Consider the following 21,023-nt stretch of genomic DNA (forward strand, 5'->3'; position numbering starts at 1 on the left):
CTTGTGTAGTTTTAAAAAGTTTGATCTCCTCCAAGGTCCCATTTAGCACTATAAAATTGCTCTGTTTGTTACAAAAAAAATTGTGAAGTAGGGGAGGGTTTACAAAGCAAATAAGTTTGCCATTCAATTTATCCACATTGTGTTCTGTGTCATCAGTTGTAATCCCCAAGCTGTAGCATCGCTTATCCTACTTCCTCCTCATGTTTCTTGTTTCCAGTTCTCCTTTCCTAACCCTGCTAAACTTTGCCCTTCCGATCTCAGGTGGTTGATTATTCTACAGTGTACATACCTTACTAGTGTTATTGTTCCCCTTATAGGCCTGAACCACAGGGGTAGGTTCCGTTTCAGACTTGAAGGGTCATCAAAGGCAGATAAGTACTGGGAAGTTCCACCAGTCTCTATCCTACCAGTATGGTCTTGAGTTTTATTCCACATTTATTTCCCACTCTATTCAGGGTCTTCTCACGAGATCCCTTTCAGAGCAGTTGGTGGTAATAACTGGATACCATCTAGTTCTTCTGATCTCAGTATCATGGAGACTGATGGTCACATGGTTCATTAGTCCATTGGACTCATCCTTTCTATGAGTCAATTTTCTTCACTGTTCCTCCCACAGGACGGGGAGAGATCATTAGATGTAGTCAGAATGTCTTCATTTCTTTTAGGGGGAAGACCTATAGTCAATCAAAGTCAAAGATAACCTTGTGAATATAGTTCAAAGGTGTCTTAGGCTAGGTTCTCTAGAGAAGCTAAACCAGTGAAACTATATATATATATATGACACAAAACCTTAACTATCCCAAAAGGGGACAGTTTTTAATTAGAGATTGGATTTTGAAAGGTTAAATAAATTAACTCATATGAGACTGTCACCTCTTCTTTAAAAATGTTTGGGGTCTGCGAAGGAAAAGAAAGCACAAACACATATTGGATTTTAGCTTTGGTTCCAGTTCATAGTGACTCTGTCTCAGGTTTCCAAGGAGTGACTGGTGTGTTTGAACTGCCAGCCTTTTGGTTATCCGATAGTGCCACAGCAGGAAAAATCCCCATTCTTGGTCAAAAATTTGGAATTCACAGAGAAGAACTTAAAGGACGCTCAAGGAAAAGAAAAAAAAAAAGCTAAAAGAAGATTTGATCTTTGTTTTTAAGTTGAGGTAATAATCTTATAAATTCATTTCCTTGCACTTCAAATACAGAGAATGTGCCTTATAATTTGCTTTGGGTGATTTTTATTTTACGCTTTCAAGAGAAAGATTCTCTATAAATTAAATTGATATTATTCCTAGTTTACAATGCATTTGTTTCAAATGTATTATTCATGACTTTTTTTTTTTTTTAATGCAGTTGTCCATGTAAAAAGAAAACTAAAAGCTGAGTTGTAACAGGTATTTACGGTCTATGGAATACCAAAATAAGAATGTATATAAAAGTCAAATAGTTCAATTTTCTAACTACAAGCAGGTTTCAAAAAGTTCACAGGAAAATTCCATTATCTTTTCAATCCACTTTTCCATGGAGTTTTGAAGCCCTTTCTTACGTATAAGGACCTGAATTGTTTTGTTACTGTTTGGAATAAAAAGGATAAGAACAAGGGACATGGCACTTATTCTGAGACCCCACATTCATCAATTTCTCCCTTTTTCTCTCTCTCTATGACTATGTTGTTGTTGATTAGTGCCATTGAGTCCGTCCCATAGCAACCCTGCATAGGGTTTCTGAGGAGCAGCTGATGAATTTGAACTGCTGACCTTGCAATTCAAACCAACTTTGCAGTCCAGCACATTAACCCACAGCACCACACCACTACATGGTTAATAGCACCAATCCCAGAGTCAGGCTCTCTGGTTTCAAATCTTGCCTAAGTGAACTTGGCAAGTCATGGTACCTTTCTGTGCCATTGTTTATTCATCTGTCAAGGAAACAATCGTGCTTATCTCATGTTGCTGTGGGAATGAGTGACTTAAAACATGTGATGCACTTAGCACATGGGGCCACCATGAGTCAGAACTGACTTAATGACAAGTAGCAATAACAGCACATATTTGGCAAAGTTTTGTGTGTTGTTTATTGGTTATTACTATTACATGATTGAGCAGCAGAGCATAGGTCTGAATCCTAACTGAAACTCGAGGCCACTTGAGAAACAACAGTCTATACACTGAGATAGCTGGAAAGGTGTAAATTTTGGAGAATCAGATCAGAAAAAGTTAATCTGGCAGCCTTCTGTGGAAGTGATTGATAGAAAGAAACAGCAGAGTTTCGGGGTCCAGCTAGGAGGCTCTAGTGCAGGTAAGAAGTAAAAATGTACTGAACTACCATTGTGGTTATGGGAATGGAAAAAGAAGGATGTTTAAGAGTTCTGAGGAAGAAGATACTAAGCCTAGACAACTGATTCCTAAACTGAGTGAGCAGAATGTAGGATTCAGATCCTTAAAACATATTGTAGTGACAAACCCAAAATTATTTTTTGGTTTCTGAATAGTTTCTACATAGTTGTTGTTGTTGTTAAGTACCATCAAGTCTGTTCTGACTTATAGCAACCCTGTACAGCAACACATCAGGACACCTTCTACATACTGAGTTTACAAAATTTAAAAGGCTAGTGAAGATTAAATGTGACCATATCATATCGGGTCGTGATGTGGTACTATAGGATAAGCACTGGACTGCTAACCGCATGGTCAGTAGTTCAAACCCACCAGCTGATTCTCAATAGCCCTCTACAGGGGTCACTATGAGGCAGAACTGACCTAATAGCGCCTAACAGTGACAATAAATCACATTATACTATATTGTGTCATTGTTAAGTACCATCAAGTCGGTTCCCACTTGTAGCAACCCTGTGTAGGGTTTCTGAGGTTTTAAATCTTCATGGGAGCACAAATTCTTCTCCTGCAGAGTGGCTAGTGGACTCAAACCATGGACCTCATGGTTCACAGTCCAGTGCTTATTGTGGAGCCACCATGCTCCCGTTATACTATGGTATTTATATAATTAAATAGCTCATAATTTTCATAATCATGAGATAAAATAATAATTTTTCTTCAGTTGAAGAAAATATTGTTTATTTTATCATTCTGCCATCCACATACTTAAAACATATGGTGTCAGGCCCCAGCAATGTATGATCCTCTGATTCTTATGGTTCAATACTGCTGATGCGGTAATGTGAGGAACTCAAACATCAACCTAGTAAAAACTAAACCATCACCTACTGCAGTTGATCTCAGAAGTTACGTATCATAGTTGTTGTTGTTAAGTGCCATCAGGTTCCAACTTACAGCAACCCTGAACAGGGTTTCTGAGGAGTGGCTGCTAAGTTTGAACTGCCGACCTTGTGGCTCAAACCAACCCTGGGGTCCAGTAGTTATCTTATAGTGCCATACTAGGATTCCATATCTATAGAACCTGTATATATATAGTTGTTATTAAGTTCTTGTTAAGTGTCATAGTGTCAATTCTGACTCATGGTGACCCTTTATAAAGTTCTCAAGGAGCAGCTGGTGGGTTTGAACTGACAACCTTGCAGTTAGCACTCCAGTGCCATACATCTGTTGTTAAATGCTGTTGAGTCGGTTCCAACTCATAGCGACCCTGTATGGGGTCACTGAGGCTATAATCTTTAAGGTGAGAAAGCCTCATCTCTCTCCCACAGAGTGGCTGGTGGGTTCAAACCACCAACATTGCGGTTTGCAGTCCAGTGTTTATCCTACATATAAACACCGCACTATATGGAGTCCTGGTGTGGCGCTGTGGGCTACGGTGTCAGACTGCAAAGTCGCTTGAACTGCAAGGTCAGCTGTTGAAGCTCACCAGCTGCTCCTTGGAAACCCCATACAGGGTCGCTATGGGTCGGAATCGACTCGATGGCACTTAACAACAACATTATATATATGTAGTCTATTTACATATAAATATAACTATTCAGATTTGCAAATAATTCTAGTTCATTTCATGCATATTTTTATTATTTCCAGGTTCGATGGATGATGTATTGGATTGTTTTTGCTCTCTTTACTGTGGTTGAAACAGTGGCAGATCAAACAGTTGCTTGGTAAGTTCTAATATTAAGAAAGAACCAGTCTACAGACTAGTAGTTATCAAGTGTCCTGAGTTCTCATCCTGCTCTGTCAACTAAGTAAGCTCCATCAAGTTATCTAATGATCCAGTGCCTCACTTTCATCGTCGGTTTCTCTATAAGACCATTACTTTTCTTATGTTTTTGTGGTTAAGTGCCATTGAGTTGATTCCATCTCATAGGGACACTGTACAGGGTTTTCAAGCAGCAGCTGGTGAGCTTGAACTGCCTACCTTGTGTTTCAAACCAACTTTGCAGTCCAGCACATTAACCCACAGCACCACACCAGGATCCTTTCATTCTTCTTCCTATGTGTTACTGTCTCTGCCTACCTCCCCTAGCCCACTCCACCTCTGCAGTATTTTAGCTTAGAGAAATTTAGTGGTCATTTTCTTTTTTTCATATTGATATATTCAGGCTATATTTCTTTATCTTTAACCGATTCCTCTTTTGAAACCCACAGCATCTGGTTTTACCAATCTCTCCCATCCTTAAAACTCATAATCTACAAACATTAAAACCAAGGCATCACCATCCATATGGACAACTCCCTCAAAACCAGTTCTCTTCTAACAAAATCTGTGCTATATCTCAGTGCTAATTCCATCGAATCCTAGCTGCCACGTGGAGAAGTCCTCCTTTCAAAATCTTCACATTTCTGACTGATTGTGACCTGGTGTTCTTACAACACACTTAGTCCCTTTTCCCCATTGTATGCCTGGTCTTCACCTCATGGAGTCCTCTCATTCCTCAATTGCTACATCATCCCTTAGTCTGTTGCTTCTGCCTACTCTTTACCTGTTTTCTCTACCCATCATTGGCCTCTATATTCATCTGCTTCATGTACTACCTTGTCAGTATCTTCAACAGCTCTTGTTGCTCAATCATTCAACCTAAACTAGTCCAACAATCGCCCATCTTGACTTCTTCAACTGCGCTACTAACTGTAGGTCCCCACCCCACAAAATCAGTTTCTTTCGTGTTGTCAGTTTGAATGTCGGTCTTCCCTTTACTTGTTTTGCTTCCATGTCGTCTCAGACCTTTACAGTTCTCTCCTTACACTGTCTTTCCTACTTGGCTCTTCTCATTCATAGCACATCAGGTCACACTGGATTTGCTAGAAAAAGAATAGAAGTCATCTGACCTGAATGTTCTTAAGAACCCGCCTTGCGTCCGGGACCGGGGTCCGGTGCGGAGTGCCACTCGCCTATCAGGCACCACAAGTTGGTGGGGAGCCTGGTGCTAAACCATTCATAGACGACCTGCTTTTGGGTCGGGGTTTCGTATTTAGCAGAGCAGCTCCCTCGCTGCGATCTATTGAAAGTCAGCCCTCGACACAAGGGTTTTAAAGAAAAAATAAAAAAAAAAAAAAAAGCTTGACTTTATTTATGAGCTTCTCTGTACCTGCACCTATCATTCTCTTCTGATTTGAAATGTTTTCCTTCTCTATTCCACAGATCATTCTTTTTTACCTGTTATGTTTTTGGTGTTGGGGTTTTGGTGAGGGTGTTTTTTCTTTTCTCCTATTTGCTTGCCTGTTTTATGTTTGAGTAATTTGTATTGTAGTAAATATATGTGGCACACCATTCAAACTACTTGCGCTATCTAATTTTTTCACATGTACCGCCTAATGACATTATTTATCATATTGTTCAGTCATTACCATTATCCAACTCCAAAGTTTCTCATCATCTTTAACGTAAGTTCTGTGTTCCCTCCCTCAAGCCTGCCCCTGATAACCACTAGTAAACTCTGCTCTCTACACACTTCCCTATCCTAGATATTGCGTATGAGTGGGATCATACCATACCTGTCCCTTTTGTGAATGACTAACTTCACTCAGCATAGTATTCTCAAGGTTCATCCATGTTATAGCATATGTCAGGATTTCATTTATTTTTATGGCTGGGTAATAGTCTATTATATGTATGAACTACATTTTACTTGTTTACTTGTTTTTTAATGACAGAACAGCTCCTAAACTATATTGGTTTGCATAAGTTTCAAAACTCATTTTAAAAAGAGTTCTGAATGCAAATGTAGCATATATACATTATTTTAAATATGAACAATGTCAAAAAAAACTTAACATGAAGAATGAAAGTCCAAAAACCTCTCTGGACTCTCTGCACTGTGACAGAGACTCTTTGTTCACTTCTCACTTCCCCTACGTCGCTGCCTTGCCAGGAGCACCCAGGTTTATGTAGTTATCCTGAGTCTTAGTGCTTCATGGACCAGGAGATGCTGGTTCCCTCATTAGCTTGGACTATAGCAACAGATAACCCCAAAGGCACAGAGAACTGGAAAAAAAAAAAACAATTATTTCTTACTAAAGTTACAGGAGGGCAAATGGTTGGTTGCAGCTATGCTGGACTCGCTCAGTTTTAAGTTCTTGCTTTGTGACCAAGACTGAAAGAGCAGCTGTCCTCATGACAGAAGGCAAAAGCTTTAGGCAAGAAATTGGGTAGGGGTTGTTGTTGTTAAGTGCTGTCGAGTCGATTCTGACCCATAGTATATGGTTTCCGAGGATCAGTTGGTGAGTTTGAACCACCTACCTTGCATTTCAAATGGCTTTGCAGTCTGGCGCACTAACCCACAGTGCCACACCAGGACTCTTGGATGGGGGTGGAGGCAAGTAAAAGGATGTGAGGGAGCCAAACCATGCAAGGGCATTTAAAGCTTCTGTTTGTATATGACTTATGTCACACTTCACAGTCTGTGGCCAAAGCAAGTCACAATGCTCAACCCATAGCAATTGTCGGGTAGAAGAACGTATGGGAAAGGCACTACAAAATCTTATGGAAAAGAGCGTAGGCTTATAGTCCTCATTCCAAGTCTACCATAATGGTAGTTCCATTTCCTTATAAGTGACGGCTTTAGTGCTCTAATTCTGGCCAAATAAGATTAGAGGGAAAGTTTTCTGGATTTTTTGAGAAAGATTAAAAGGAGACATGTGTATGAGTTAAACATTATGCATGTGGCATATACACAGTTGTGTCCTGACTGAGGGATGTCATGTATGACATGTTATATATGCCACCTGGTTAGATGTAGCTTACTTCCTTCTGAAATGCTATTAATGCCCTTTCTTCTAGTCAGCTTGACAACTTGCTTGTGCTTGCTTTAAAGAAAGAGTCTTATACTAGAAAGTGTGGATCTCTAAGGGGATCAAATCACTGATCTATATAGTTTAATTGAGATATCTGTGTGAGTATGTCATAGCTTCAAACATAGTTATTCCCCTAATTGCTAATGTTTGCATAAAAAAGCTTAACACAGTTACTGGACTTTGAAAACACTCTGTGTGTATGTGTGTGGTTTTCTCATTGTTAGAAATTTATATTCACTGGCACTTTTGTTTTTTCAAAATTTTTGCTTGTTAGGTTCCCCCTGTACTATGAGCTTAAGATTGCTTTTGTCATATGGCTGCTCTCTCCCTATACCAAAGGAGCAAGTTTAATATACAGAAAATTTCTTCATCCACTTCTTTCTTCAAAGGAAAGGGTAAGATATATCAATTATGTCCACAAATAGTTTGTGAAAAAATATACAGTGGCATATGCTTGGCACTGTATAATTAGTGAAAGTAATATTATCTATTTTGTTGCTTTTTGCCACTATTTTAAAATGAAATTAACATCTACGGGGCTTTCGTCCCTCAGGAGATCGATGATTACCTAGTACAAGCAAAGGAACGAGGATATGAGACCATGGTAAACTTTGGACGACAAGGTCTAAACCTAGCAGCTACTGCGGCTGTCACTGCGGCAGTGAAGGTAAGTTTTCTCTGTTATATTTTTGATCCTACTAAATCAACAGATAAAAGTGGGGGTTCTTCTCACATTATTCTAAAATTTGGACAAGGTTTTGCTTTGTGTCTGTTTTTGTAATACTGGAAATAGATCATTTAGGGACATTTTAACATTGTGTTTTATGTAACTACTCAGTATTTTACAACTGTCTTTTAATTGATCACAAAATGAGAGCTAGCTAATAAAGGAAACAAACTTGAACATGTTATTTTGTCATAATTTTCTCACTCGATAACATTAAAGTTGTTTGAATACATTCCCTTTGGTAAAGATGATCTATCTTTCTTTCTCTGTCTTTGGCGTCTTCTCTGTTTCTCTCCATGGCAATATCTTGGTAGGATTTCGGGCTTACTTCTGCACCTCTACTTCAATCAATTTGAGGTAACCAATTAATCAATAAGGCATGAAAAAAGTTCTGTTCTTAAAACTTGAGATTTCACTTAGCCAATTACTAATGTCATTTGCTGTGTTTTGCTTGCCAAGCCATCAAATGAATGCCTTCAAGAAAATTTGTGTTGCGGCTTTTTTTTTTTTTTTTCTTTTGCATGAAATCGTTATTTTAAATAACATATCATAATGGATTTTGGTGTATCATAGATGGAAAGAAAACAGTCATAAGATCCAGAAAGTGCCCGGTGTGGTTTTCTAAGTAACTATGGTGATGGTGGTGTCCTGTGGAGTCAGTTCTAGCTCATAGTAACTCTGTATAGGGTTTCCAAGGCTGTATATCTTTATGGGAGCAGAAAGCCTCATCTTTCTCCCACAAAGTGACTGGTAGATTTGAACTACTGACCTTGATGTTAGTAGCCCGACTCATAACCACTATGCTACCAGAGCACCTTGAAGTACCTGTAGATAGTTACTTAACTTTTGTATTCATTAGTTACTTCATTTTTAGGACACTCTACCTATCTGTGACCACCACTCGTCTGTCAGTTTGTCGTACTGTGGTGGCTTGTGAGTTGCTATGATTCTGGAAGCTATGCCACTGGTATTTTAAATACCAGCAGGGTCACCCATGGTGGACAGGTTCCAATGAACTTCCAGATGAAGACAGACTAGGAAGATGGTTAGATGAACTACTTCCAAATATTTAGTCACTGAAAACTTCTGTTTTCACAAGTTTCACAAGTTTCGCATATGCATGTGAAAACCGGACAGTGAATAAAGAAGACCATAGAAGAATTGATGCTTTTGAGTTACAGTGTTGGAGGAGAATACTGAAAGTTCCATGGGCTGCCAAAAGAACCTTCTTCTGTGTTGGAACTTCTGTGTTGGAAGAAGTGCAGCCAGAGTGCTCCTTGGAGGCCAGGATGGCCAAACTTTGTCTCTCATACTTCGGATATATTGTCAGGAGGGATCAGTCGCTGGAGAAAGATATCATGTTTGGTAAGGTGGAGGATCAGAGAAAAAGAGGAAGACCCCCAACAAGATGGATTGGCCAAGTGGCAGCATCAATGGGATCAAACGTGGCAATGATAGTGAGGTTGGCCCAGGATCGGGCAGTGTTTCGTTCTGCTGTGTATAGGGTCGCTATGGGTCAGTACTGACTTGATGGCACCTAACAACAACAACGGCAACCTATCTGTGATAGCATATATAAAAGCACTGTGCTTGTATGCTTATAGTAGGGACCCAATTCAAGTGAAAATTTGAGTTTGTTGCTGTTGAGTTATGTTGAAACTAGGTTTCAGTTAGACTCTTTTCACTTAGTTAAACTAAAGCAATGGTATGGAAATAATTATTTTAGCTAAGTGGTGATTTTACATCATAGCAATAGTCAAAGGATGAGGAGTTCCTGTGTAATGCAAACAGTTAAGCTGTCAACTTCTAACCAAAATGTTAGTGGTTCAAACCACCCAGAGGAGCCTGAGAGAAAGTCACAGCTCTGAAAACCCTTTGGAGCAGTTCTCCTCAGCACACATGGGATTACCATAAGGTGGAAGTAACTTGATGGAAACTGACGGCAGCAGCAAGCACCGACTGGACAGGGTCCCTAGAGAGCCCAAACCCACTGCCATCAAGGTGATTCTGTAGGACAGAGTAGAACTTTTCCTTAGGGTTTTAAAAAAGAAAAAAGTGAAATGATAGAATGTTTATTTTTTGGAGTATTTGACTCAATTATCGCAATTAATATGATAGAAATGGTGAGAATTTCAAATTGCATATCTAGCTGTGTTACACTGAGGATTAAATGATAATTTAATACATATTGATAATATATTTGTATATATGGATTGCCTAGCCATATAAGCCCTTTCTTTTATTAAACTGGGTTTACAAACAAATACTAAGGTGTTAAAATACTCAGCTTGGGTAAGGCCATTTTCCAGTTTATAAGTAGATTATTTGCTTGTTACTTCTTGCTTAATGAAAATTAGGAATTTTTCAAAGAGAATACCTGCATAACTGTAGATGAAATAATATGACAATGTTTTCTAGAGCTGAAGGGCACGAATCTCTTGTTGAAAGCGTTCTTCAGAGTACCCAGAACAATGAATGGAGCAGAGATGGGGAGAGAGGACAGACTCTAAAGTTATTGGGATAGTTCAGGACAGCAGAGATAGAGAATTCTTAAAACTTCCAGAGAGGAGAAAGCATGCCACATCCAAACAAGCAAAAGTCAGAATGGCATTAGAATTCTAAATAGTTGTAATGGAAGCTTGAAGAGAGCAGAGGAATGTCATCATAATTCTGAGTGAAAATGATTTTTGCTCTGAAATTCTATAGCTTGTCAAGCTCTCAGTCAGGTGTGATCTTAGAATAATTTTTTTTTTTTTTTTTTTTTTATGACAGGCAAGCAAAGTAACAAAATGTACCTCCTATCCATCCTTTGTCGGGAGAGATACGCTCTGACAAATTTAAGGAGTAATCTATGAGATAAGAACTGCACGGTATCCCGGAAACGTGGTAGGGAGGTGAAGGTCGTTCCCAGAATGAGCTCTGTGTAGCAAGTCCTCTGTACATCTAGCCAAAATTGGGGGAGATGCACAAAAGGTGCCACAAGGGATGTCTATGAGAGAAATAGGGAACAAGGAACCAAGGGGACCTAATAGGTTTAATTTTGTGCAGAGGTGATCTTTAAAGCAATCAGAGCCCCTGCTGGGACCAATGAGAAGACCCACTGGCTTTAAACACCCGGTTCTGATGCAGCTGCATGTCATATCAGCCTGAGTTCCAAGAACAGTGTATTTAAGACAGTATAAAGACGGGGGAGGGTAAGATGACTAGCCAAGCCAAACATTTAAAAAGGCGTAATCATTAATTTAGAAGAAACCCAAAAGTTAGATAAAAAAGGAAATAAAATGAACAAAACTCAGCTCAGCAAAGAGAGGCATTTACATCATCATAATCAGAATATTATATGTTGTAGGGTAAACACTGGGCTGCTAACCGCAAGGTTCGTGGTTCAAACCCACCAGACGTCCCTTGGAATTTGCTATCAATCGGAACCGATTCCAAGGTATTTGGCAACAACAACAATGATGTTGCTGTTTAGGGAATATTTGTTGTTGTTGTTGTTGTTAAGTGCCATCGAACCAGTTCCGGATCATAGTGACCCTTTATAGGGGTTCCAAGAAGCGGTTGGTGAGCTTGAACCGCTGACTTTGCTGTAGAAACTGACCTTGCAATCCATCGCATTAATGCTCAGGGCCACACCAGGACTCCTTTGGAAATACAGGAGAAGGAAAAGTGGAGATGTAAGAGAGCTCAAATGTTCATCTGCCCTAAAAGGAAAGTAGGAGGTTTAAAGTGGTTGCATCTTTAAAATGGAGAGGGGAAGAGAAGGGGACCTAGAGATTTCCTTTTTTTGTTTCAAAGTTTTAGCATTATTTAGCTTTACAAACTGAATGCATGTACCCAATTAAGAGGTTTTCTGAATTTTTTACACTTAACTATCATTCAGAGTGATTCTGGGGAGAAAAGCTAGAGATTAAATTCCAACTTGAATTGTTTAGAAAAGATAGACATTTCAGAGTCCTGTTTTCGAAAACATAGTATCCAAACCTGTATTTTGGCTTTTAAATATAGTTTGTAGTTGTATTGTTCTGTGACACACCTTTCCACATAATATGACATTTTATTGGATATTTATTCTACTTTAACTTGTGTTTCCTTACAAACGCTCAATATGGTGAATTAACTGTCCTCATGATTTTTCCTCCTTTCCTCATGATTTTTCCTCCTTTCCTCCTCCTTTATTTTTATGTTCTATTTGGCTGGAGTCCTGGTGTGGCGCTGTTGGTTAATGTACCAGACTGCAAAGCCGTTTGAACTACAAGGTTGGTGGTTCAAGCTCACCAGCCACTCCTTGGAAACCCTATCCAGGGTCACTATGGGTCGGAACCGACTTGATGGCACTTAACAACAACAACAACATGTGGCTGTTAAGTAGTCAGCGTCCAACATACCATTTCTTCACATTCTAGCTGCTGAATCCCTAATCTATGCTAGGTGTTAGGGAGGCAACATTCAAAAGACAGACTTGGCCTCTACCCACACAGACTACTGTATGCCTGTAGTTAATGTCTACATTCACTAACTGTACATTTTATCATGTGTTTGGCTGCTAAGAGCGTCCCCTCACCTTCTATTATTCAAATAAATACTTTTCTAGCTAAAAAAACTATAAAAGCAATCCTGTGTATAGTTCTGGCTTTCTTCTTTGTTTCATTGTTTTTTTTAATTTACATACTTAACACCTTTAAAGTCACATCCCCACTCCAAAGGCAGGAATCATAATTGAGTGTAAAAATCTACGTTATCGTTGTAAACAAACACATTTCCTGTCATTATAATTCATTTTGGAAATGTGCCCCACATGCTTGTCATGGGGGCTTCAAAATTTTTGTGAAAAAATTCCATTATCTTTCTATTTCATTTTTCATCTTTCTGTTTCATTTTTCCATGAGCTTTCTGAAGCCCCTCCCCTCATACCTTTGATTGATAAGATCTTTATAAACTTTCACCATTCTCATCATGTTGTTGTTAAGTACTGTGAGTCAGTTCCAATTCATAGTAACCCTGTATCAGATTTCCAAGGTGCGGCTGGTGAGTTTGAATCGCCAGCCTTGCAGAAACTGACCTTGCAGTCCAGTGCTTATCCTGCACTGCTACACTAGGACTCTACCCACCCTGGAGTCTATTTTATTCACTTGTAATAGTCATTAAATATGCAGAAAATATCATGTTAACACTATTTGCTACAAGCTACACTACACCTATTTTAAATAGGGGAAATTCGTTTCATCTCTGAGATGTCAAAGAAAGACATTGCAGAATCCCAGAACTAGACACTTCAGATTGAAGAGTAAATTGATACTGAAATAGCAAATAGATCAAGTTTAAGGAGAAGCTACAAGAAAATCAATAGTAAGACTTGAAAATTATTTAAAATCATTACAACACACATTGCTTATTAAAAATAACTTTCAGGCTGAAAACCAGTGGACTCTTGATGTGACCTTTAAAGAATGATAGTAACTCTGGTGAGGTGTCCCAGGTTAAACTACCTGAGCATGTTACGGATGAAAACAGGAATCTAATCAGACCATTTATTACACTGTAAAGCAATTTTCTGAAGATGTTACTCAGTTCTATGACCTCATTACCAGGCATCTGTTCACAAGGTCAGTGTACAAGTTTATTTTGGCTGAGCAAAGCATAAACATGTGAAAGACATTCAAGGATTTTGCTGAGGATGTTCAACATTCCATAGCTTTTCACATGAGAAATGCAGGTGACGTTTGTACAGGTGAGAGCGACTACTGCAGGGTGAAGGGCGGGCAAAGTACTATTAGCCTGATTAATCATCTCTGTGAGTTTTCTCTGCCTGCCTTTCCTTGGTGAATTATTTTAAAAAATCAATTACCACAGAAATAAGAGCCTTACTGGTAAAATTTGCAGCACCTAATTGGCTTTAAGTTATTATATGATAAAATGTAAAAAATCTGGCATCTAGCCATTGGTCTTTAATTGCTTTCTGCTTGTGAAAGGATTAGGGACCATCCAAGGCAACACCAGGTCTCCTGGACTGTGGAGAGTCACATACATTCAAAGTGGCACAGTATTACAAAGAAAGTTGCCTTCTAACACAAATAAACCCATTAATGTTGCCTATGGCATGTGCTGTAGGATAGGCACTGGACTGCCAACCTTAAGGTCGGTGAATCAGACCCACCAGCTTCTCCACAGAAACCTGGTACAGGGTCATTATGAGTCAGAACCAACTTGACAGCACTTAACAACTTCAGGTAACATCAAGGCACCCTGGTAATTCAGAGGGTTAAGCGTTAGGCTTCTAACTGCAAGGTTAGCAGTTCAAACCCACCATCCACTCTGCATGCGAAAGATAGGCCTGTCAACACCCTAAAGATTTACATACAGCCTTTGAAACCCTGTGGAGTTTGACTCTGTCCTCTAGAGTCCTTTTGAGTTGAAATTGACTCAGTAGCAGTAGGTTGGGTTTGGCAACTCTGTGAGTATCACCTGGAGTCCCGGTATAGTGCTGTAGGATAAGTACTGAACTGTTAATGGCCAAGGTTGGCAGTTCAAACCCACTAGCAGCTCCTCAGAAATCCTATATAGAGTCCTCTATAAGGAGCACTGGTACCGTAGTGGTTACAAGTTGGGCTGCCAACCTCACAGTTACAAGTTTGAAACTACCAGCTGTTCCACGGGAGAAAGATGAGGGGTTCTGCTCCCGTAAGGATTTACAGCCTCGGAATCCCTGTGCAGGGTCACTATGAGTCGGAATCGACTCCACGGTACTTAACAACAACAACATAGGCACTTAACAACAAGTATCATCCACTGAAACAGCATTTGCCCAAGATAATGGAAGATAAAAGGCATACTATTTTTTCCTAAAATATAGGGAAGCAGCATGGCCTAATGAACATTTAATTCTATGTTGTTGTTGTTAACTTGATGCTGACAATAATTTTTTTTTTTTTTTGTAGCCTTGATGCTGACAATAATCGAGTCGGTTCCGACCCATAGCAACTCTGTATAGGGTTTCCGAGGAGCTGCTGGTGAGCTTACACTGTCGACCTTGCAGTTCAAACGGCTTTGCAGTCTGGCACATTAACCCACAGCACCACACCAGAACTCCATACAGGGTCGCTAAGGGTTGGAACCGACTCGACGGCACTTAACAACAACATAGAATCAAATGTTCATTAGGCCAATCTGCTTCCCTATATTTTAGGGGAAAATAGTATACCTTTTATCTTCTGTTGTCTTGTACAAATAGTAGTCAAATATTCTGGATTTTTTTTTTTTTGTAGCCTTGATGCTGACAATAATTAACCATGAGACCTTGGGCAAATTATCTCCACTGAGCACTCTAAATACCAATTTTCTCTCCTGTAAAATGAAAGGGTATCTCCAACACAGTGTTTGTCAACTTGGGGAAATTTTGTCACCCAGCGGACATTTGGCAATGTCTGGAGACATTTTGGTTGTTACAGGGTGGGAAGTGCTACTTAGCATCTAGTGGGATGTTTCACATCCTATAGTACCCAAGACAGCTTCCCCACAGCAAAAAACTATCCAGCCCCAAATAGCAATAGTATATAAGTAAGAAACCCTGCTTTTAAAGTATGATGAGTCAGAGAAAAAACTAGAAGGATTTGTGTGTGTGTGTGTGTGTTGGGTTAATACACTGGACTGCAAACTCAGTTTGAACTGCAAGGTCAGTGGTTCAAGCTCACCAGTTCTAGTTCACCAGCTGCTCCTAGGAAACCCGATGCAGCGTCACTATGGGACGGAATTGGCTTGACAACACTTAGCAACAACATAGGTGTGGCGCTGTTAGATAAGCAGTGGACTGCTAGCCACAAGGTTGGCAGTTCAAACCAACCAGTCACTCCTTAGGAACCCTGTATGGGGTCACAGTGAGTCAGAACCAACTTGACAACACTTCACAACAGTTTTGGTGGTGGTGGATTACAAATAATTTTTATTTTCTTCTTTGTACTTTTTTCTATTATTAATAGACGCTCTAGTGACATAGTGGGTTACACGTTGGACTGCTAGCCACAAAGTCAGCAGTTTGAATCCACCAGTTGCTCCTCAGGAGAAAGACAAGGTTTTCTGTTCCCGTAAAGATAAAATATACAGCCTCAGAAATGCTGTACAGTATTGCTGTGAGTCGGAACCGACTTAACAGCACACAGCACCACCCAACCACCTATTACAAATGTCCCTCAGTAAATACATGTTGCTTTCATAATCTTAAAAATATTCAGTCATGCAAAGCAGTCTATTCCATTCTGGGCTTCATCAGGTTAATTGCTGGCTTGCCATAGGAAAAGAGATTTCCCTTAAAAATTAGGGACTAACTTTAAACCCAATTACAATGCAACATGTAAGAGATCAAAAAAACCCAAAATTTAATGACTGGTTATTATTGAACAGAATTTTAAAAATTCTGTAAAGGAATATTTGCACACTTGAATGGTTATATGTTTTTAAATTCTTAATAAAAAAATATGAAGAGACTAGGTTGCAGCTTTTATGCAAAGATGTTGATGAGCACAATAAATTCCCTATTTCATGCAAAATATAGCAATGCTAATGTGTTATTAACCAAGAAATTAAGTATTTAAACAAAAGCAGGATTTGCAAAGCATTAAAAAATTAGAATTAGTCATGCACACAAGCTCAGAGATGCCAACCATGTACCTGGATACTTCAGTAGCATGCGGGTGTCCTAGTGTCCTTGAATATAAATGAACCCTGTGAACTGCTCACAGCTGAAGGAATCCCTCCCAGAGCTTGGGTGGGTTAGTTTTGGACCCAGCCTACCTGCATGAAAGCCCACTTGGTCCCCTGCCCAGTCAGCCTATGCAGTGTTCTCAGTTTCTTAAATGGATGTTCTAGGCTCATCTAAATCCAAACCCTGAGTCCTTTCAGCCACCCAAAATTCAGAAGGATTAGGAACACCCCTGCTGGTCACCAACAAACGGGCTTAATGTAAAATATTCTATTGTTATTGTTGTTAAGTGCCTTTGGGGGAAAAACACAGCAGCATTTTTGGGGGTAGGGCACAAGGACTGATAGTTGCTTGTTGTTGTTAGTGCCATAGAGTCGGTTCTGACCCATAGCGACCAAGTATAGAGTTTCCGAGGAACAGCTGGTGAGCTCGAACCACTGACTTTACGGTTCAAACCAACTTTGCAGTCCAGCGCATTAACCCACAGTGCCACACCAGGACTCAAAAACACATTGTATGGAGTACTTTAATTACTTTGCAGTCTGCATTTTCCTAACAATCTTTGTGTTACTTCTTTGATTTCTTTTTTCCTTTCAGGATCTAGTGTAACGTACAATTCTGCAGTAATCTAAAAGCTGGGGCTGGAGGAGTTACCTTGTGGGTGGTAACCATCTCGTCCTAGTTCCTAGGACTGCTATTTCCATACAATTTACCTCCTGGGACTAAAGCCCTTCTCTCATTTTTCTACTCCTGTGGGTTTAATACTGTGTTTTTAAAAAATAGGAGAAAACGAGAAAAAACAGTATTAATTTCAGTAAGATTTGAGTACATTTTCAGTGTTGTTATTGAGAAATGACCATGATGTCTTATTTGTGCCTTGAAAGAGGAGAAATAGTTTTTGTTTTTATGATGGGAATAGAGGATTAAATATTAGAAACAAGTGGGAAATGGATCAGAAATATTATAATACCCCATGTTACAACTGAAACTTTACCATCTATGACTAAGTTTAGCATATTAAAGAAATCATTGAAAAAATCACCCTATCCAACCTGCCCAAGCATTATACTGTTTTCACTTGGGGAATAATTTTCCATATCTATTAATCTGCATATTCGTAACCATATCCTACGTATAATTTAGAATTCTGTTATAGAGGGAAATTTCTTCACTTAACATTGTAAAATAAAATGAAAACTGCTGACATGGAATCAATTCCAACTCAGAGTGACACTATAAGACAGACTAACCTTTGTAGTATAGTGGATTACGAGCTGGGCTGCTAATCACAAGGTCAGCAGTTCAAATCTACCAGCCGCTCCTTGGAAGAAAGATGCAGTTTTCTGCTCCCGTAAAGATTGATAGCCTCAGAAACTCAATGGAGTCCTGGTGGGGTGCAATAGGATAAGCATTGGACTGCTAACCCAAAGTTCAGCGTTTCCAACCCACCAGCTTCTCTTGGAAATCCTATACATCAGGATCTCTATGAGTTGAAACTGATTTGACGACATTTAACAACAAATAGCATTTCTAAAGCTGTAATCTTTATGGAAGTCAACTGCCAAATCTTTCCTGTTGGAACCTCCCACCTTTTGATTACTAGCTGGGTGCGTAGCCGCTGTGCCTCCAGGGCTCCTTTAATATTTTATAGCAAACATAATTCACTAATTACTGACCTTTTTGTCTATTAGCTATGCCCAAGAACTCTGCAATTCAGAGGAAAAAAGTCTGCCTTTCAATGTGATTATTTTATAATTACATCTCTCCTTTAAAGTGGTCACATTGGTTACTAAAGGTCACAATACTGCATTAATTTTATTTTCCCATATTAGTTCTATTTTGGGCACACAAGAGAAAATTCAGTGGAAAATTGGTTTCTCTAGATGAGAATGAGTAGTACTGGGCTCTTTTCAAGAGAATGCCCAGCCCTGCTCCCGTAAAGATTTACAGCCCCGGAAACCCTGTGCAGGGTCACTATGAGTCGGAACCGACTCCACAGTACTTAACAACAACGACAACAACCTAATCACCTTAAATCCTAAAAGGTAGTAATACTTGGCTCTGGAGTATTCTCTAGCAGTCAAGAGTCATACAAAGAAAAGGCATGAAAGAATAGTTTGCCTATTACATACTCACTAGCAATACCATGTTGTGAAAATGTAGACTAAAGCACTGGACTGCAAGGTCAGTCTGAATCACAAGATTGGCAGTTCAAACTCACCAGCTGCTCGTTGGAAACTATACCGGGTCACTTTGAGTTGGAACTGACTGCATCACACGTAACAACAACAACAATAACAATCAGTACCATAGCAGGAAAGAGGGAGACAAAGCTTAAGGATTGTGCCTTTACTCTAGTTACTTAAAATTTTGCACTGGAGGTAAAATAAACATAGCCCAACACTGAAACTAGCAACAATATGTGAGTTCATTTGTGAGGTATGTTCTGACTAATTTATTGACTGTCACCATTAGAATTACTAAAATTTGTGAACAACATAATTATAAAGCTAAACTGATTCTGATTCAGTGGCACTTGGACTCCTTTATGTTCTGAGATGTGTGTTTTTGAGTGTGAGCAAGAAAGGGAAGGTTTGGTGTGAGAGGGCACAGGAGTCAAAGGTGGGCAAAGAAACTGACATTTCTAAGAAAGCCCGGAATCTGCTTGAGATAAGCAATGTGGCTCTGAAGTCTTTGCTCAGCCCATGATACCCGATGAAGAGGAACAAAGTATAATGTGTGAATTCATGCCAAGAATGTTTGAAAATATGTGAAATCTACTAGAAGGATGATTTTTATTGAACACACAGACCCTTTAATAAATAGGTAAGCTGGTAGCGTAGTAGTTACGAGTCAGACTGCTAACCTCAAGGTCAGCAGTTCAAACCAACCAGCTGTTTTACAGGGGAAAGATGAGCCTTTCTGCTCCCATAAAGATTTACATTCTCAGAAACCCTATACAGGGTCACTATGAATCAGAACCAACTCCATGGCACATAACCACCACCACCTAATAGTTTATACTAGGCTACTAGTCAAAGGGTTGGTGGTTCCTATCTACCCACAGGAGCCTTGGGTAAAAGACCTGGTACTCTAGTTTTGAAACCATCAGCCTCTGAAAACCCTATGGAACACAGTCCCAGTCTGACACCATGGGGTGGCCATGAGTTGTAACTGACTACAGAACAACAGGAATTTAGTCATTCCTTTTCACAGTTAAAAAAATATATGGTAGAAATGCAAAGCTCAAGAAAGGTGTGGCATTTGGTCTTGATGTAGTGTGAGATTCCTAACCCTGAGTAGCTGAAGCAAGACTCGTAAATCAAGACCTTTTTCTTTAGTATAAAATACATGTGAACAGTTGATACCCCATCTTAGGCGTTGAAATTTAGAGATGAACTATTACAGATGAGTTTCTACGGTAACATAACTAGAAGCAATCATAAATTCACATGTTTGAAATGAAGAAATAATAAGTAAAGTATAAAAACCTTTAGAAGAATATTTTAATCTAGTTATAAATAAAATATGAGTCATCTATATGCTCTGTAAATTTCTAGGTGGGTAAATTTAGAACTGATTTTTTTCCTTCTTTTTACAAAGCTTTATAAATTGGAGAACATAGTTAATGTCTGAAAAAGTTAAGAAATGTGCCTTTTAGAACTGTGTGATAAGACTGGCCTCTGTGTAATAATGGGAAGGCTCTATAGCTGCACCGTCCAATACAGTTGTTAAATGCTGTACATTTGAGCCCATTGATAGCAACCCTGTGTACGGTTTCCAAGGAGTGGCTGATGGGTTTGAACTACCGATTTTGTAGTTAGCAGTTCAGTGCTTAACCTAAAGCACTGCACCAGGACTCCCAATATAGTAGCTAGTTTATATATGTATAATCTAATAGTGAAGAAGCTCTGGTAGCATAGTGGTTACGAATCGGGCTGCTAACCTCAGGGTCAACAGTTTGAAACTACTAGTGGGTCCACGGGAGAAAGATGAGGCTTTCTGCTCCCGTAAAGATTTACAGCCTCGGAATCCCTGTACAGGGTCTCTATGAGTCGGAACTGACTCCACAGCACATAACAACAACAATCTAATAGTGTATAAAATGACTAGTGAAACTAAGGAACTGAATTTCAAACTTTATTGTATTTTATTTTAATCTTATTATTTTTACTTAAAATGGCCACATGTGACTGTGGTTACATTGGTGGTGGTTGGTGGCTATGGGCCTTGGAGTTCCAACTCAGAGAGACCCTGCGTATGGTTTCCGAGGCTGTAAATCTTTACAAGAGCAGGAAGATTCATCTAGTTTCGAAATGCTGACTTTCACTTTTAACCGCTACACTACCAGAGCTCCTTGTGGTTACATCACTGTGATGCAAAATGGTCTAACATCAGATTGTATACTAGTATA

The 21,023-nt window shown here is 39.3% G+C and overlaps 1 protein-coding gene across 1 annotated transcript in view; it reads left to right on the forward strand.

Annotated features, from left to right (window-relative positions):
- Window positions 1-21,023, forward strand: part of LOC102820335 (receptor expression-enhancing protein 3-like) — a 139,925-nt gene that overhangs the window by 111,887 nt on the left and 7,015 nt on the right. The window contains exons 3-5 of the mRNA XM_006835813.1: window positions 3,978-4,054; window positions 7,462-7,582; window positions 7,741-7,854. Of these exons, the coding sequence (XP_006835876.1) occupies window positions 3,978-4,054; window positions 7,462-7,582; window positions 7,741-7,854 (312 nt within the window). The remainder of the gene's footprint in view (window positions 1-3,977; window positions 4,055-7,461; window positions 7,583-7,740; window positions 7,855-21,023) is intronic.

The sequence above is a fragment of the Chrysochloris asiatica genome, unplaced genomic scaffold, assembly GCF_000296735.1.
Source record: "Chrysochloris asiatica unplaced genomic scaffold, ChrAsi1.0 scaffold00020, whole genome shotgun sequence".
Classification (NCBI taxonomy): Eukaryota; Metazoa; Chordata; class Mammalia; order Afrosoricida; family Chrysochloridae; genus Chrysochloris; species Chrysochloris asiatica.